This window comes from Accipiter gentilis, chromosome 23, assembly GCF_929443795.1.
Source record: "Accipiter gentilis chromosome 23, bAccGen1.1, whole genome shotgun sequence".
Classification (NCBI taxonomy): Eukaryota; Metazoa; Chordata; class Aves; order Accipitriformes; family Accipitridae; genus Astur; species Astur gentilis.
This window is the reverse complement of record NC_064902.1, coordinates 4,332,379-4,345,622: the sequence shown is the minus strand read 5'-3', so window position 1 is coordinate 4,345,622 and position 13,244 is coordinate 4,332,379. Positions and strand designations below refer to the sequence as shown.

The window sequence follows — 13,244 nt, the reverse complement described above, 5'->3', positions numbered from 1 at the left end:
CAGGGAAACAACTAGGGAGCACTTGGTTTGCGATGGGGTAGAATTACCACAAGAGGGAGATGCTGGCTTGGATTTTGAACTTGGCAGCTCCATCTAGTGTTCACCTTTCCTGAAGTTTACAGTTATATTTACAGCTGAATTAAATATTCAGTGTTTCTCTGAGTAGTTTTCTTCTATGCTGTTAGTAGGCAGTGTTCTTTAGAAACTAGAGATGAAGTGGAGCTTTTTTCTATAGATATTTTAGTTATCTGTTTTTGAAAAGCAAGTAGAACACCTTCAGTATAAGTGCTGTCACTTGTCACAATCTGCATTAATTATGCTCTGAGGTGGTAAGCATACATTTAAATTTTTTTTTTAACTTGCACAACAACTTCTGCAATTGGCCAGCTCAAATGTATATGCTGAAAGTTGATGAAACTATGTTCACAAATCATTTTTATAAAAAACTGATTTATATTTATGCAAGTTTAAGTTTACACAGTCTCTGTTGTAAAACAGATGCACTCACTGCTATGTTTTGAATCTGGGTTAGGGGTCAGGCAGGCACAACTTGCCTGAATGTGGGTGACATTTATTGCTTTAACAAAATTACTTTTGAGTTGTATGTGTAAGGTAAGGCACCTTTGTTGGAGTGCATAGCTCTGAAAGACTTCTGGGTTTGGTTCCTCTGGGGCAGAACTTGATGCTGCTGAGGGTCTCTTAGCATTTATCCATCCTAGAGTTCGGATTATTTAATTTTTCTCATGTTAGTGATCACTCCTAGGAAATTTTGGACTTGTACTAGAGGCCCATGGATGAATCTGAGTGAACTGCATGTCTTCTCCATATGACAGTGTATTTTCTCCAACTGTCTAATCTGCAGGATAATAAGTATTCTGATTAAGATACTGTATGACTTCCATGACCAGCCAGTGCATATCTTTTGATGTTCTTGCCTCAGGCTGCAGATAGAAATCAGTGTAGTAATCTACTTGCGTTTTGTCTTGAAGATTAGGATTTCAAACATAGAAGGCAAGACACTGACTTAAATACCGGTCCAGATTCTCAAGCACAAAATGACAGCCTGCAGAAGAAAGTGCTGCTTGCCAGGATGGGGTTGGTTGCTTAGCAATGAGCTATTTATCTGGAAAGGGACCCAGAAAAGTGATCAGGATGGTTTGAAAGGTAGTTTGAGTAGAGGAGTTTTAAAAGTCAGCAGTGTTGAACAATTTGTATGTGGAATTTGAAATGACCAGACTCTGCAGAAACTCTGATTTTTCAGTTGAATTTGACATGATTTTTTAAGGCTTGCCCTCTCCTGCAGTAGCCAACCTGCAGACTATACCACTAAGCGTGCAAGTCAGTGAGACGTGATAAGCTGATAAATGTTGATGATCCTTTAACAAACCCTGCAGTTTTCAGATACACAGAAACGAAGGCTTTTGTCCATCATGTGGACACTTGATGAGTTGCTATGTGAAGGATATTTCTCTTCCAGCTTCCGTTCATCTTGAGCATTGACTCAGTTTGTCATATTGTAATATTATGTGCTGTCTTGATTATTTCAAGAAGATGTAAGAATCCAAATATGCTACAGGCTGTATTGAAGATTTTTATAAGCAGAGTTAAAGCTTGATGTGAGACTGTGATCTTGGACAGGAGCTGAGTCCAGGGTGAGATGAGCTAATAAGAGAACATTAATGTAAATTGTGGAACCATAAAACTGAGTTCATTACTTTGCATGGTTAGCTGTGCCCTCTTGTGAAAAATGCTCTTCAGATCGTCAGGATTTATTCAGGGTGGGTTGCAGGTATTTCTGACCTGTATCTGTGTCTCTTCTGTAGCACTGGTTGCTGCAGTAAGTGCTTAAGATCATGTGGTAAGTGAGCAGCCATGTTACTATATGTCTTCTCTCTAAATTATGACTGACTCCAGCCTTGTTAATAGTTTAAATTTCAGGTGGTCTGTATTCAAGAAATTTGAGAGAGATTAAACAGTGATACGGATTTGTTTCATTTAAATACTGTGTGCTGTGCAGACAGTGCATGGAAAACCAAGCTGGTGGAATCGGCTAAAGCTAAAAATCAGCCAGAAATACAGTTGCAGTCATTTTATCTCTTTTTCTTTTGACATGCAAGTATGGTGTTTAGTTGATGATTGATTGTTTAAAAAAAGGTGTAATTCAGAATGGCACTCCAGCTAGAGCAGAACCCCATTGTGCAGTTGATTGACTAAATTTGAAATGCCAAGTGCTATTCCATATTCCTTGTTTACTTCCAGGTGGGTTTTCAAGCAACTGTATGACAAAGGACTGGTGTATAGAGGTGTTAAGGTCATGCCTTTTTCAACTGCATGCAACACCCCACTGTCAAACTTTGAGTCCCACCAGAATTACAAGGTAAGTCAGTGTATGTGTACATTATGTTGCAATCAGATTTCTCTGTTGTCTTCAGTTTGGATTTGGAAAGCTTTAGTATTTTTTGCTTGGTGATACATAAGCATATTATCACACTCCAGATTGATAGTAAAAAATTAGGTAAATGGGTTAGTTTTCATTATATTTTGCTGTATTTGTTTAGATCGCTTGATCTTAGCTGCCTTCCCTCTTCTTAGTTACTGCTTACAGACACATAAAGTACATACTTTGTTTTAGTCTGGTAAATTACTTTCACTTTCTCTCTGGGGTCTCAAGATGAGTATTGCACTGTGTTGAGTTTTTGTGGTAAATACTTATCTAAGAGCTGCAACTGTCCCTGTCTGTGCAGATCTGAAAAGAGAAAAGTCCTTGGCAGAGTTGAAATCTTCTGTGAGGGGATTAATAAGAATTGTCAAAGACTGCGTTTGGTTGTAGAGCAGTAGGATAATAGTTCTTCTAAGAATCATTAATTTAGATTGAGAAATTACAGGAAATGTTTTACCTAATATAATGAATGGTATACTATGTTTTATACAATGATCCTTTGAAAATGAATGATTGGATATAGTAGGTGCAGCTTTTCATTTGCAACAAACTCATGTTTACATATGTGAAGGCAGAACTTGTGTCCCAGTTTTCCAAATTTCATCTTCGTTTGTGGACAGAGGTTTTGTATCATTTCCAATCCCCACCAGGCTTCCATTTTTTCATATCGTAAATCTTTCACTTACGTTGTTGCAGCAGAGAGCTGGCACAAATTGTACAGCTGGTCTTTTTTACATCTTGCCTAAAAAAGGCCAATTTGCTGGCCAAAAATAGTGTTTTTAAAACAAATGTTTAAATATAGACTTGTAGTATAATTCAGTCCACAGATACTAGAGCTTTCAATATTGTTGAGGGTTATTTGACCATACTCAAGAACAAAGGTTTTGTGATTTAATAAGTGAGACCTGCAAAGATATAGTTATGTTTGACTCTGTGACAACTGAAATAATTACTTTGCTTGTACTTATTAACTGACATTTCATATAGGCTCAGATTAATGAGCTTTCTTTAGAACAAAGACTATTCTGGTGTTTTTTTGTGTGTGTGTGCCCCTTTTCCACAGAGCAAAGCTGTTTTCTCGAGTCTTAGTGAAATATTTAGGTGCTATTTCTTACTATAGAACCAGTAGAGTGTGTCTGTGGGGTGTGCTGCTCTGCCACTTCATACAAAAATTATCTTTTTTGTCTGCTAGAGGTGGTATTTTGAAGGCTGACATGTTGAGGGCCCATAAGCTGACATGATTTATTCTTGGCAAGACCAGTCATTTCTGGGTGTAAGGCAGCTGTTATCTTTTTCACTGTGGAAAGCAGGCTTTGGCTTCTGTTTATTGATCCTGTGAGAATCGGGACACAAATCATGAGAAATAGGACATAAGAAGCATGTTCAGAAACTGAGTTAGGTGTCTAATGTATATTTGAGTAAACTATATCAACAGCTCGTATTACATTTAACTGAAGAAGTGTTGTCTTCAGATGAGAGCCGGCATAATTTTGTGAACAGATAAAACATTACACAATGCCATTACTTGGCAGCCTGGATGTTATTTTTTTTATGGCTTGCCAGTTGTTTTTATCTACTTGGTCAACTTTAGTGCTTCAGAAAATGAAGTGAATAGCCTACAGTGTTGTTTAACAATTGGTGGAGACAGGACTGTAGTGATAGCTCAATCTTTGCTTGGTATTGAGCGTGGTTTGAGAGTTATGTAATATTTATGTTTTACTGTTGACTGCACCAGATGTTCACAGAAAATTCCCTCTGGAGCAGCCCTTAGCTCAGACATAAATAGCTGCCTGTCCCATGATGCCGTTAACTGTTCCATGATGCTGGACAGAAACCAGAGAGCCTTGCACTAGACATGATGAGGGGATAGGACTCACGTGTTTAGGGTCTGTGTGCAAAGCACCCATTTTTGTTTGGCATTTAAAATTAATAGTGATAGTTTCACATTTGCAAGATGAGACTTGCTTTTTCAATCTGCTTTTTGTAATATGTGAAATGTGAAGTGACTGAATAGCATTGTACTTGTCTGAAAGCAAAACTTGTTTTCAGGGGATTCTTTTGACTCATTTGGAGGCAAAGTTTTATAGGGTAGCTGACAAAGGTCTCCTTTCCTGAGATCTTTTTACTCTTAAATATTGACGTACTCCTATTTTTAAGTACGCCAAACTTTTTTTCCCCCTTGTTAACAACAGTTTCCTAATAAGAGATTTCATCTTCTTGAGTGATGGCTATTCTTCCTACTCCCTGACTCTAGAGGAAAAGGTGGGAAAAGGCTTTGTGTAGCAGTATCTGAGAAACTGCTGATTTTCTTCACAGTTGAGATTGATTATAAACTTTTAAAAATGGGATTAAAAGAGGTACTTGAGGGAACTGGCACTCAGCTCTCTTTGGTGTTTTGGCAGCTAATCCCCAAAATCTCACCGCTAATCTGAATTTTTAACCCTGTGGCCTTGTTGGACTGACGGTTTGCGCTGGTATAGTAGAGTAACATTGTGACTGGTGCTCTCTTCAAACTTTCTTATGCTACCACTTCCCCTTCTAACACTACAGTGATGAACTAGGCAAGTTGCAATATAGGTTTTGGTGGATGGCTGTAATAGTTACTACTTCTTAGATTTGTGTTTTCTCGCTAATAGATTCAGTAAACCTTTTTTCTCCCCCTCTCTTTTTCCCCCTTTGACTTTATCTTGTTTTTAAGGATGTTCAAGATCCTTCAGTGACTGTGAGCTTCCCACTGGATGAAGATGCAAGTGTTTCTCTTGTTGCTTGGACAACTACTCCTTGGACCTTGCCTAGTAATTTGGCCCTTTGCGTTAATCCAGAGTTGCAATATGTAAAGTTGAGAGGCAAGTGTTAACTGAAAGTGACATATAATGAACACTTCTTTTTTCAGTGCCTGTGAATACGTACTTATATTTTGTATGATAGACTGTTTTATGCTACATTTATAGCACTTTGCTGGGTTGAATCAGTGTTATTTTGAAGGATGACATTCACTTCTTATGTGGCTGATGACTTCCGACTGCTGTGCTATTTTATTTACATGCATTGTGAGGACTGTTCCCTAAACAATATTGATAGATGAAATAAAGAACAAGAGCAAATGTTTTACCTGTCTTAAAGTCACACTATATTTGAGAGACAGGGAAGTGTGACTGCGTGTCCCAGCTTTTTTGATTCCTTCCTCTCTTGGGGCTCAGACTCATGAATGAGTTACTGCTACATGACTGCTAAGTTGCAGTAAGTGAACGTCTCTGTACTCTTAAGCCATAGCTGATGCAAGGTGTTACATGCTAGTCTCAACCTGACTGAAGCATGGGTTTTAGCAGAAATGTAAGACAAGGTACTGTGGTTTCCAATGTAGAGTACATTTGACCAAGTGGTTTGGCTTGCTTACTCATGGACCAGTTGGCTGCACCTGGCTAAACAAGTTGTGTACTATAAGGTAATCTCTTTCATGAGAGCACCCAGCACTTAGGAATTGTATGCAACAGACCATGTAGGGTGCTTAAACAATCTAGGCTGTTGCTTTTCTCGTTACTGCTTCAAGTAGTTTTCCAGGGTTTGCAGTTCCATTTTTTTCAGTTGGCAGTGGAGTATGTTATGATGTGTCTTCCTTTTCGCTTGAGCAAGGAATTTATTTTATCCTTGAAATGCAGTTGTCTTTAATTATATCTTCATCTACAAAACCCTTTTTAAAAAAAAAAGTAAATAAAATAGTAAGCAGGAATTTGGATGAAAGTACTTTTTTGCATTGCTGTTTTCAGGTTCTCCCAAATTGCTTACCTTTTCTGACTTATCAGTGTATGTTTAAACAAAGAAAAAAAGAGATATTCAAGTTAATGATGGCATTTAATATGGAGTAAAAATATGCTAAAGATACAATTTCCAGTTCCAACAACCATATGAATCTAATGTGTGCCTAAGGTGTTAAACATGAAAAGTTGCAGAGGCTTTTACAGGGAACTCCATGTGTTTGGGTTTTCTTTGTTTTAAGAGAGAACTAAGTATGTTTCAGTTTTCAAAGATGTTAACATAAATTTGGTCATCTCAAAAAGAGTTATTGAGTACTTTCAGAAATAACGCCTACACCTGCCTGGGATGCTGAGGTATTTGGCTTGGATGTCTTTGGCCTACAGTCTGTTGGTGGGATAGTCATGCTGACTAAGTTGGTAGGGTAGTAGTCTGAATAAAATTTGTAACTGAATTTGAGATGAGGGTTCTTTGGGGGGAGAAAATGGGTTTCCTTCATAACGTTTCACTTTGTATTTACTTACTTTAAAAAGAAATCCAAGCATAAAATTGATTGGAATAGTAAATCTCAGAAAGGCAGCATAAAGTGCAATCATAACCCCTAATGTCAACTTAATAATATTGATTTTATGTAGTAATTGTCCATCTTCCAATTGTTTCCCTCTGTTTCATATACCGAAACTTTCAATTGCTTTTCTTTGCTACAATGATAGTAGACAAGGTAGGGTATTTTTGCTGCTCGGCGAAAAAAAACCCACAAAAAACCCACAAACCCAGAATGAAAATCAGTGGCCTAGGTTTTGTGGTTTCTGTTTAAACTTAACTTTTGGAAAGTGTTCATTAAGTGGCTGTGTGGAGAAGAAGTAGCTGGAAACTAGTGGTTGATCAGCAGGATTATTCTGGGCAGTTTTATAGCTAATATGATACTATCTTGCATAAATTGAGAGGTTTCATAATGGTGCAAATAAGGGTATTAAATTGAGATTTATGTAACTTATTGTTTTATTTTATATTCTAGATAATGCTACAGGAAAGATTTACATTTTGATGGAATCTAGGCTGATAGCATTGTACAAATCTGACAGTGAATATGAGATACTTGACAGGCAAGTACATAAATTATTATACACTTTTTAACTTCCAGTATTTTTATAGATCAGAAGTTAAACGTTTCAAGAAGTTGGATTTGGCAGTTACCTAAAGATGGGTTTTCCCGCATGTGTGTGTATCTTGCAAAAATCTATAAAAGAGATTGAAATTTATTAGAACAAATTGGTCTTGACGTGAAGTTACAAATAGAGTAAAAGTTTCATTGGGTCATTGTATTATGGTGGGGAAAGTTACTTAGTTGGTCCTTTTCCTGTGTGTTTTCTTAGAAAGACATTAATTTAAAAGTCTCAAAAAAACCCTGGAGATTGTCCAAATGCTGAACACATTCTAAACTTTATGTAACTATTTAAAGGGAAATGGGTAAAAGCAAAACCATTGTCTTTAGCGAGCAAATACTGCTTCCATAGGATGGTCTACATAAGTTATGTAGTTAGTGGTAGTTAATGCTTTCTGAAGACTGCTTATTCATCTTGGTTCTGTGGAAAAATACAAATTACTTAATAAGTCAGACTGGAAAGGAGACATAGGTATTAAATTCTGTAGCTCTCTTAAGCAAAATATGTGGCTTGGCTTCTCTTAAATCTTTTATATAAAACATTAACCTGTTAAAGAGGTAAAATACAACAAATATTTATTTGCTTACTTTATTCAGTCCTGTGCAGTGGGTAAAAAACCAAACAAACCCAACACACAAACAAAAAAACCCAGCAAAAACTCACACAATATAAAACCACAATAAAACAAAACAAAAAGACTAAACATTTTTTTGAGAATAACAACCCTTCTTCACTGGCATCAGGTTTTGTTTGTGGTGTGGTGTTTTGGGGTTTTTTTGTTGTGTTTTTTTTTTTTTTTTTTTTTTTTTTTACCAAGCAGTTGAAAGCTTTACACATAAAAAAAATTTACAAAAAGGATGTCTTATTTCAGCTAAGCAGTTGCATGTAGTCATTGAATTAGGGGAATATAGAGCTGAAATGTTTGCTTAAGATGTTGTCTACCATGATGCCTCATACGGTGACAACTGAGTAGTTCTTATTTTGTATTTGCATTGATTTCTGTCCGCCCCCGCCCCCCAACTGAGTTCTCTTCATCTATCACTTACTCTGTAGCAATTCAAGTCAGTACTCAATTTATAAAGATGATATTCAGTGGTCTCACTCTTCAGGGTTGACAGAAGTTCTGATCTCCAGATTTTTTTCCTCCTTTCAGAGTCATCAGTAAAAACATTGAATAGTGTCAGCATTATGATAGTCTCTGCCAGGATACCACTGGAAATTTTCTTTCAGTCTAATACTGAATTAACAATAACTTTTTTTTTCTCAAAGTGGTTGTGTGTCCATTTAAACATACAGTCACCCAGTTAAAATATTTGTGTGTGTCAGAATGGTATGTCAAAGTGTCAAAAGTCTTACTAACATTAAGACTTAAATCTATCTGCTTGCTTGCTATCTAAGCTAGTTGGTCTGCCTAAAAAGAAGTAATTTGGCTTGGTGTGGCTTATTCTTGACAAATTCATATTGTATGATTTTAGCACTTTGCTTTTTAAAAACTGTTCAATCACTTAAGTTGAATCAAGTTGTTATGCTAGTCTGACTGGTTTTTAGGTCCATCAGTACTTCATTTCTCTCTTGAAGTATAAGTGCTGTGTTGCTTTCTAGTCTTTTGAAACCTCTTCAGTGTCTAAAAACTAAGCCTTCTACAAAAAGATCTCTATTTTCTTAAAAATTTCTGAATGCATTTCCTTTAGACTTAAAAAAAAAAAAAAAAAAAAGCAAGGTAGGTGTATTAAACTTATTATCTATTGTCTTTTGGTTCCAAATCCTTCTTTTAATGGAATACTACAAATTCGGTATCCAGGAATGCACTGAACCTTTCAGCCTTTTTTTGGTGTGGTGTGTTGATCACAACTGTGAAGTACCTGTTCTTTAAGACAATCATACACAGGTTTCAGTTGTCATTGCTTATGTCCCTGGCTAGTTGTATTTCTAATTTCCGCCCCCGATCTCTGATTCCCCGTCCCCCCACCCCCCCGCCCCGTACCTATACATAAGGGTGCTAGCAATTTTTTTCTCCTTGCAGAGCAGTATATTTTTCTTCTTTCTGTATTAGTGCTACAGTCTTCTCAAGATGGGTTTTTTTGGTCATGCTCCAATTTTTATGTTACATAATAAATTAGTTCTCTCAAATGTGAGATGTGAGACAATGAAGAGGTAGCTGGTAGTTGAACGGATCTTTTAAAGATTTAGATCTATGAGTGTATAAGTTTATGGAAATTAACTTTCCCATTTCTGCTCTTAACTTTTTTCTTCCTTCAGCTCACTTCTAAATTCTCAGGCAGTTAGGCCCTTGAGGGAGAAATTCATGATGCTTGCTCCATACCATGTGGCAGGCTGAGGTCAAGGAATGATCTTATAGAAAATTTTCTGTATCTGAAATCATCTGAACTTCCTGAGTACTCTCAGCCTTCCCACTCTCCCTCAAAACTGACTTTTCTCTCCCTTTTCTTCCCAGATGCAGATGGTAGGTTTTTGTGTGGGAGCAAATGGGAATACTTACTTGTTTCACTGATGAGATGGCTACCATCTTTATCAGAATACTTTCGGCTGCTTTGCACACGTGGATTGGTCTTGGTATATTACCCCACTTTTGGCCATTGAGTGGCTTGTTGTTTTATTCAGCAGTGGTAGATATGAAATGATTGATGAGCATTTTCCTTCCTTTGTGTTACATTTCAGTCTATTTGCATATTAAACACTTAATTTCTTTAAACTCTTTTCCACTGTTGTCTCTAGATTCTAGAGAATCCAAAAAAGGATTTCTGGTCTCTTGAGAGTGAAGGTTTACTGTAGTGATTTTAAGTGAGTCTGTTATTACTATAACTTAGGTCACAAGAAGGCAGCACTGTATAAATTTTCAGCTTGAAGTTCAGGACGTGATAAACAAAGTATTTCAGATCTCAACAGAGAAAATCAGGAATGTGATCCATAACCCTTGCCTTTCACTGACTTGCATTAAATAAGAATTTAACTTTTTTTTTTTTTAAGGCCAGTTCTAGTGCTTCACATTCTGTGTCTGAGCATTCCCACATCTGTGTGGCTGAGCACTGGGATGCTTTTCTCTCATCTGATCCTGATTAAGCACCTCAAACATTCCTAAGGCTGTATGTAATGTAAAATATATAAACTGTCCATGAAGCTGTGGCTTAAAATAGAAATCTCCCCTTTTCCTAGTGGATATTATGTATGCTGAGCTGAGGACTCATGCCCTTTAACTTAGCATTAAAAACTGCTTGAGTTCCTTTCTGTGAAATGAAACAGCTTTGAAGAGTTCCTCACTTTGAAGTAGTCAAGTGTTTTATGGTTTGACCATTGTTTTGGAAGATGTGGATCAAGGATAGTATAAGCAAAGACCACAGCTGTGACACATTCAGAGAGCTATCCCATCTATTCGATGAAGTTGTGTTTTAACTAGACTTTTTCCTGAAATGGATGATTTAAGCACTTTCAGGAGAGTTCTGAGCAGTGAATCCCAACCCAATCACTGTCTTTTGTCAACTGTTGTCGGAAGTCTGAAGAGAGCGAGATCTGCAGGCTCTGTCTGTCTTGCATTTCTTGTCTGGCTTAGCTGGTTCCTCAGTCAGTCCTGTCTGTTGGATCTTTCCCTGAGATACCCGTGGAGAGTTTGAATGCCTAGTTTTAGCATAAGGAATGAGCCGTCCAGGCTTTAAATGCTCCACTACCCTGCATCACAGTCTTCTGTGCATGTAACTTTTAGGTGTTTTGGATCAGTGCTTATTTAGTTCTGTTGAACATGCTGAGCTACAGGGCTATGTTGTTATGAATATTAAATTGAAATTGCATTTTATCCAGAAGCTCCTTGCCCAGCTTTACCAGACAGTGATTGTTATTAATGTTTAATTCCTACATTAATTTACAATGATCGCTTGATTGAAAGACCATCAGGTACAAGTGTACCTGTTGACTGTAGCAGAGATGCATTAAGACATGTTACGGTTTTTGTCCAAGTCCAAATTGCCAAAGAGTTGTAAAAATGAGAAGCAAGCTATTGAGGAAGTAATTTTTTCTTCACCTTATGAAGTTAAATTCTGTTAGAGATGGGGAATAAGGAAATTGGAAAAAATAGCATTCCTACCAGCTGACTAAGCAATTTTCAAGTTGTTAATTTGTGTTCCTGTAAATCCTTCTCCTCAGGTTTCCTGGCATTGCTCTTAAAGGCAAGAAATATAAACCACTCTTTGAATATTTTATTCAGGTAAGATGAACAAGTTTGGTGTTTGATACAGGATACAAAGACAAAAATAAAAACCATTCTTAGTATTCCTTGTTTATATTATAAAAATCTTGTGTTCTAGTAACAAACCCCAGGTTGTATTAAAGTAGTTCAAAATCCTAGTGAAAGGTTGAAAAACAGAAAGTTTGCTTTTTTCTGTATTTTTTCCCCTTAGTTTTTAAATATACCCAGAGTAAGAATTCAGTGATAAATAGTAGTTTGATTTCAGATTGTGGAGAAACTTCCAATAAACATTAATAAATAGGCAGTATTCTCTCAACTTTTCATCTGGTGACCTTCTGTTGCCTGCCTATTAAGTCCACAAATTTTGTATTCACAAGAGAATGATTTTGTGGGTAACAGTTGCAGACAAGTAGTGTTTTTCACTGAAGAGTTAAAAGCCTTTGATAAAATAACTACTGATACATCTCGTTTTTATGGATGTCCTTCTGTGCAGCATTTAAGCACTGCTTAAGTCTAGTGTAGTTAATAGCATCACAGATGATAATAGAATACGTAGCAATAAGAGAGGGGGTTATATATTTTAAAAAAATTCTGATTAAAAAAAGGATTAAATTTTTCAAACAGTTTAAGTGGGTTACAGTACTGCTGGACAAGCAGCTGTTAACTCATATAAGGGATTTGGCCATTTGTGACTACCATCTGTTCTGAAGCATGTGCTGAAGTCAGCAAAGGTGAGAAAACCTCTGTAGGGAGCAGGACCTGTTATTTCTAGAGAAAGGTCAAACACCAAGCTGAATCTGAAAAATGGGACTGCAGGTGTAAAGGTTTGGAATGGATAAATTTTTTGAGTCCCGCTGTACTTTAAGGAGCAGATGGGATCTGCTTTTTTTTTTTTTTTGAATGTATGTCTTATCTCAAAATATCCCTCTTCAGAACAAGCCAAACCTAATACTTTGTAACATATTTGGTTCAGCTGTGACTGCAGTGATTTTTTTTTTAATGCTTTTGTATTAAGGAACAGAAAATAGCTCTTTATTTTTCATTATCTACATACTGAACACACTGAAAATTGTCAGATCTTTTCTTGGCAATTTTTTCTTTTTTTTTTTTTTAACTTACCACTTTCTCATTCTCTGGCAGAAATAAAATATACTGTACAAGCAAACTTCTTTAAAATTAGAAGGTACACTGGACACATAAAAATGCAAGGAGACTTCTGTATATAGAATCCCTGTAGCTTTCTTGTTTGTATCCTCACTTAGAGAAGTGTATTGGTTTGTAATCTGTTAAGCACACGACTTTGTGAAGATCTGTGGCTTGAAGAGTAATTGACTATGAGGCCTTCTGGAGAGGTCTTAGATTTAATCACATTTGACACTGTTTAATGGAGTATACAGCCTGGGTGTCTTAGCTATGAGAAATGATTAGATAATGTTAGGAATGTCACATTTCACTGTGTCACTTATTTTTGATGCAGTTCTTTACTCTTGCAGGTGGCTAGTGGCTCTTCCATGTTCTTAAGAATTCTGCATTGCTATATATATGTATACATATGTATTTTGTGTTACAGTGCAAAGATAAAGGTGCCTTTGCTGTGGTAGTAGACAGTTACGTGAAGGAGGAGGAAGGCACAGGTGTTGTACATCAGGCCCCCTATTTTGGTGCTGTGAGTATGAACCATGTATCT

The 13,244-nt window shown here is 36.7% G+C and overlaps 1 protein-coding gene across 2 annotated transcripts in view; it reads left to right on the top strand.

Moving 5' to 3' along the window:
* The window catches only part of IARS1 (isoleucyl-tRNA synthetase 1), a 113,750-nt gene that overhangs the window by 16,380 nt on the left and 84,126 nt on the right, over window positions 1-13,244 (top strand). For both annotated transcript variants that reach the window (XM_049826141.1, XM_049826139.1), the window contains exons 7-11: window positions 2,260-2,377; window positions 5,139-5,286; window positions 7,212-7,299; window positions 11,515-11,575; window positions 13,128-13,223. In XM_049826141.1, coding sequence (XP_049682098.1) covers window positions 2,260-2,377; window positions 5,139-5,286; window positions 7,212-7,299; window positions 11,515-11,575; window positions 13,128-13,223 — 511 coding nt within the window. The remainder of the gene's footprint in view (window positions 1-2,259; window positions 2,378-5,138; window positions 5,287-7,211; window positions 7,300-11,514; window positions 11,576-13,127; window positions 13,224-13,244) is intronic.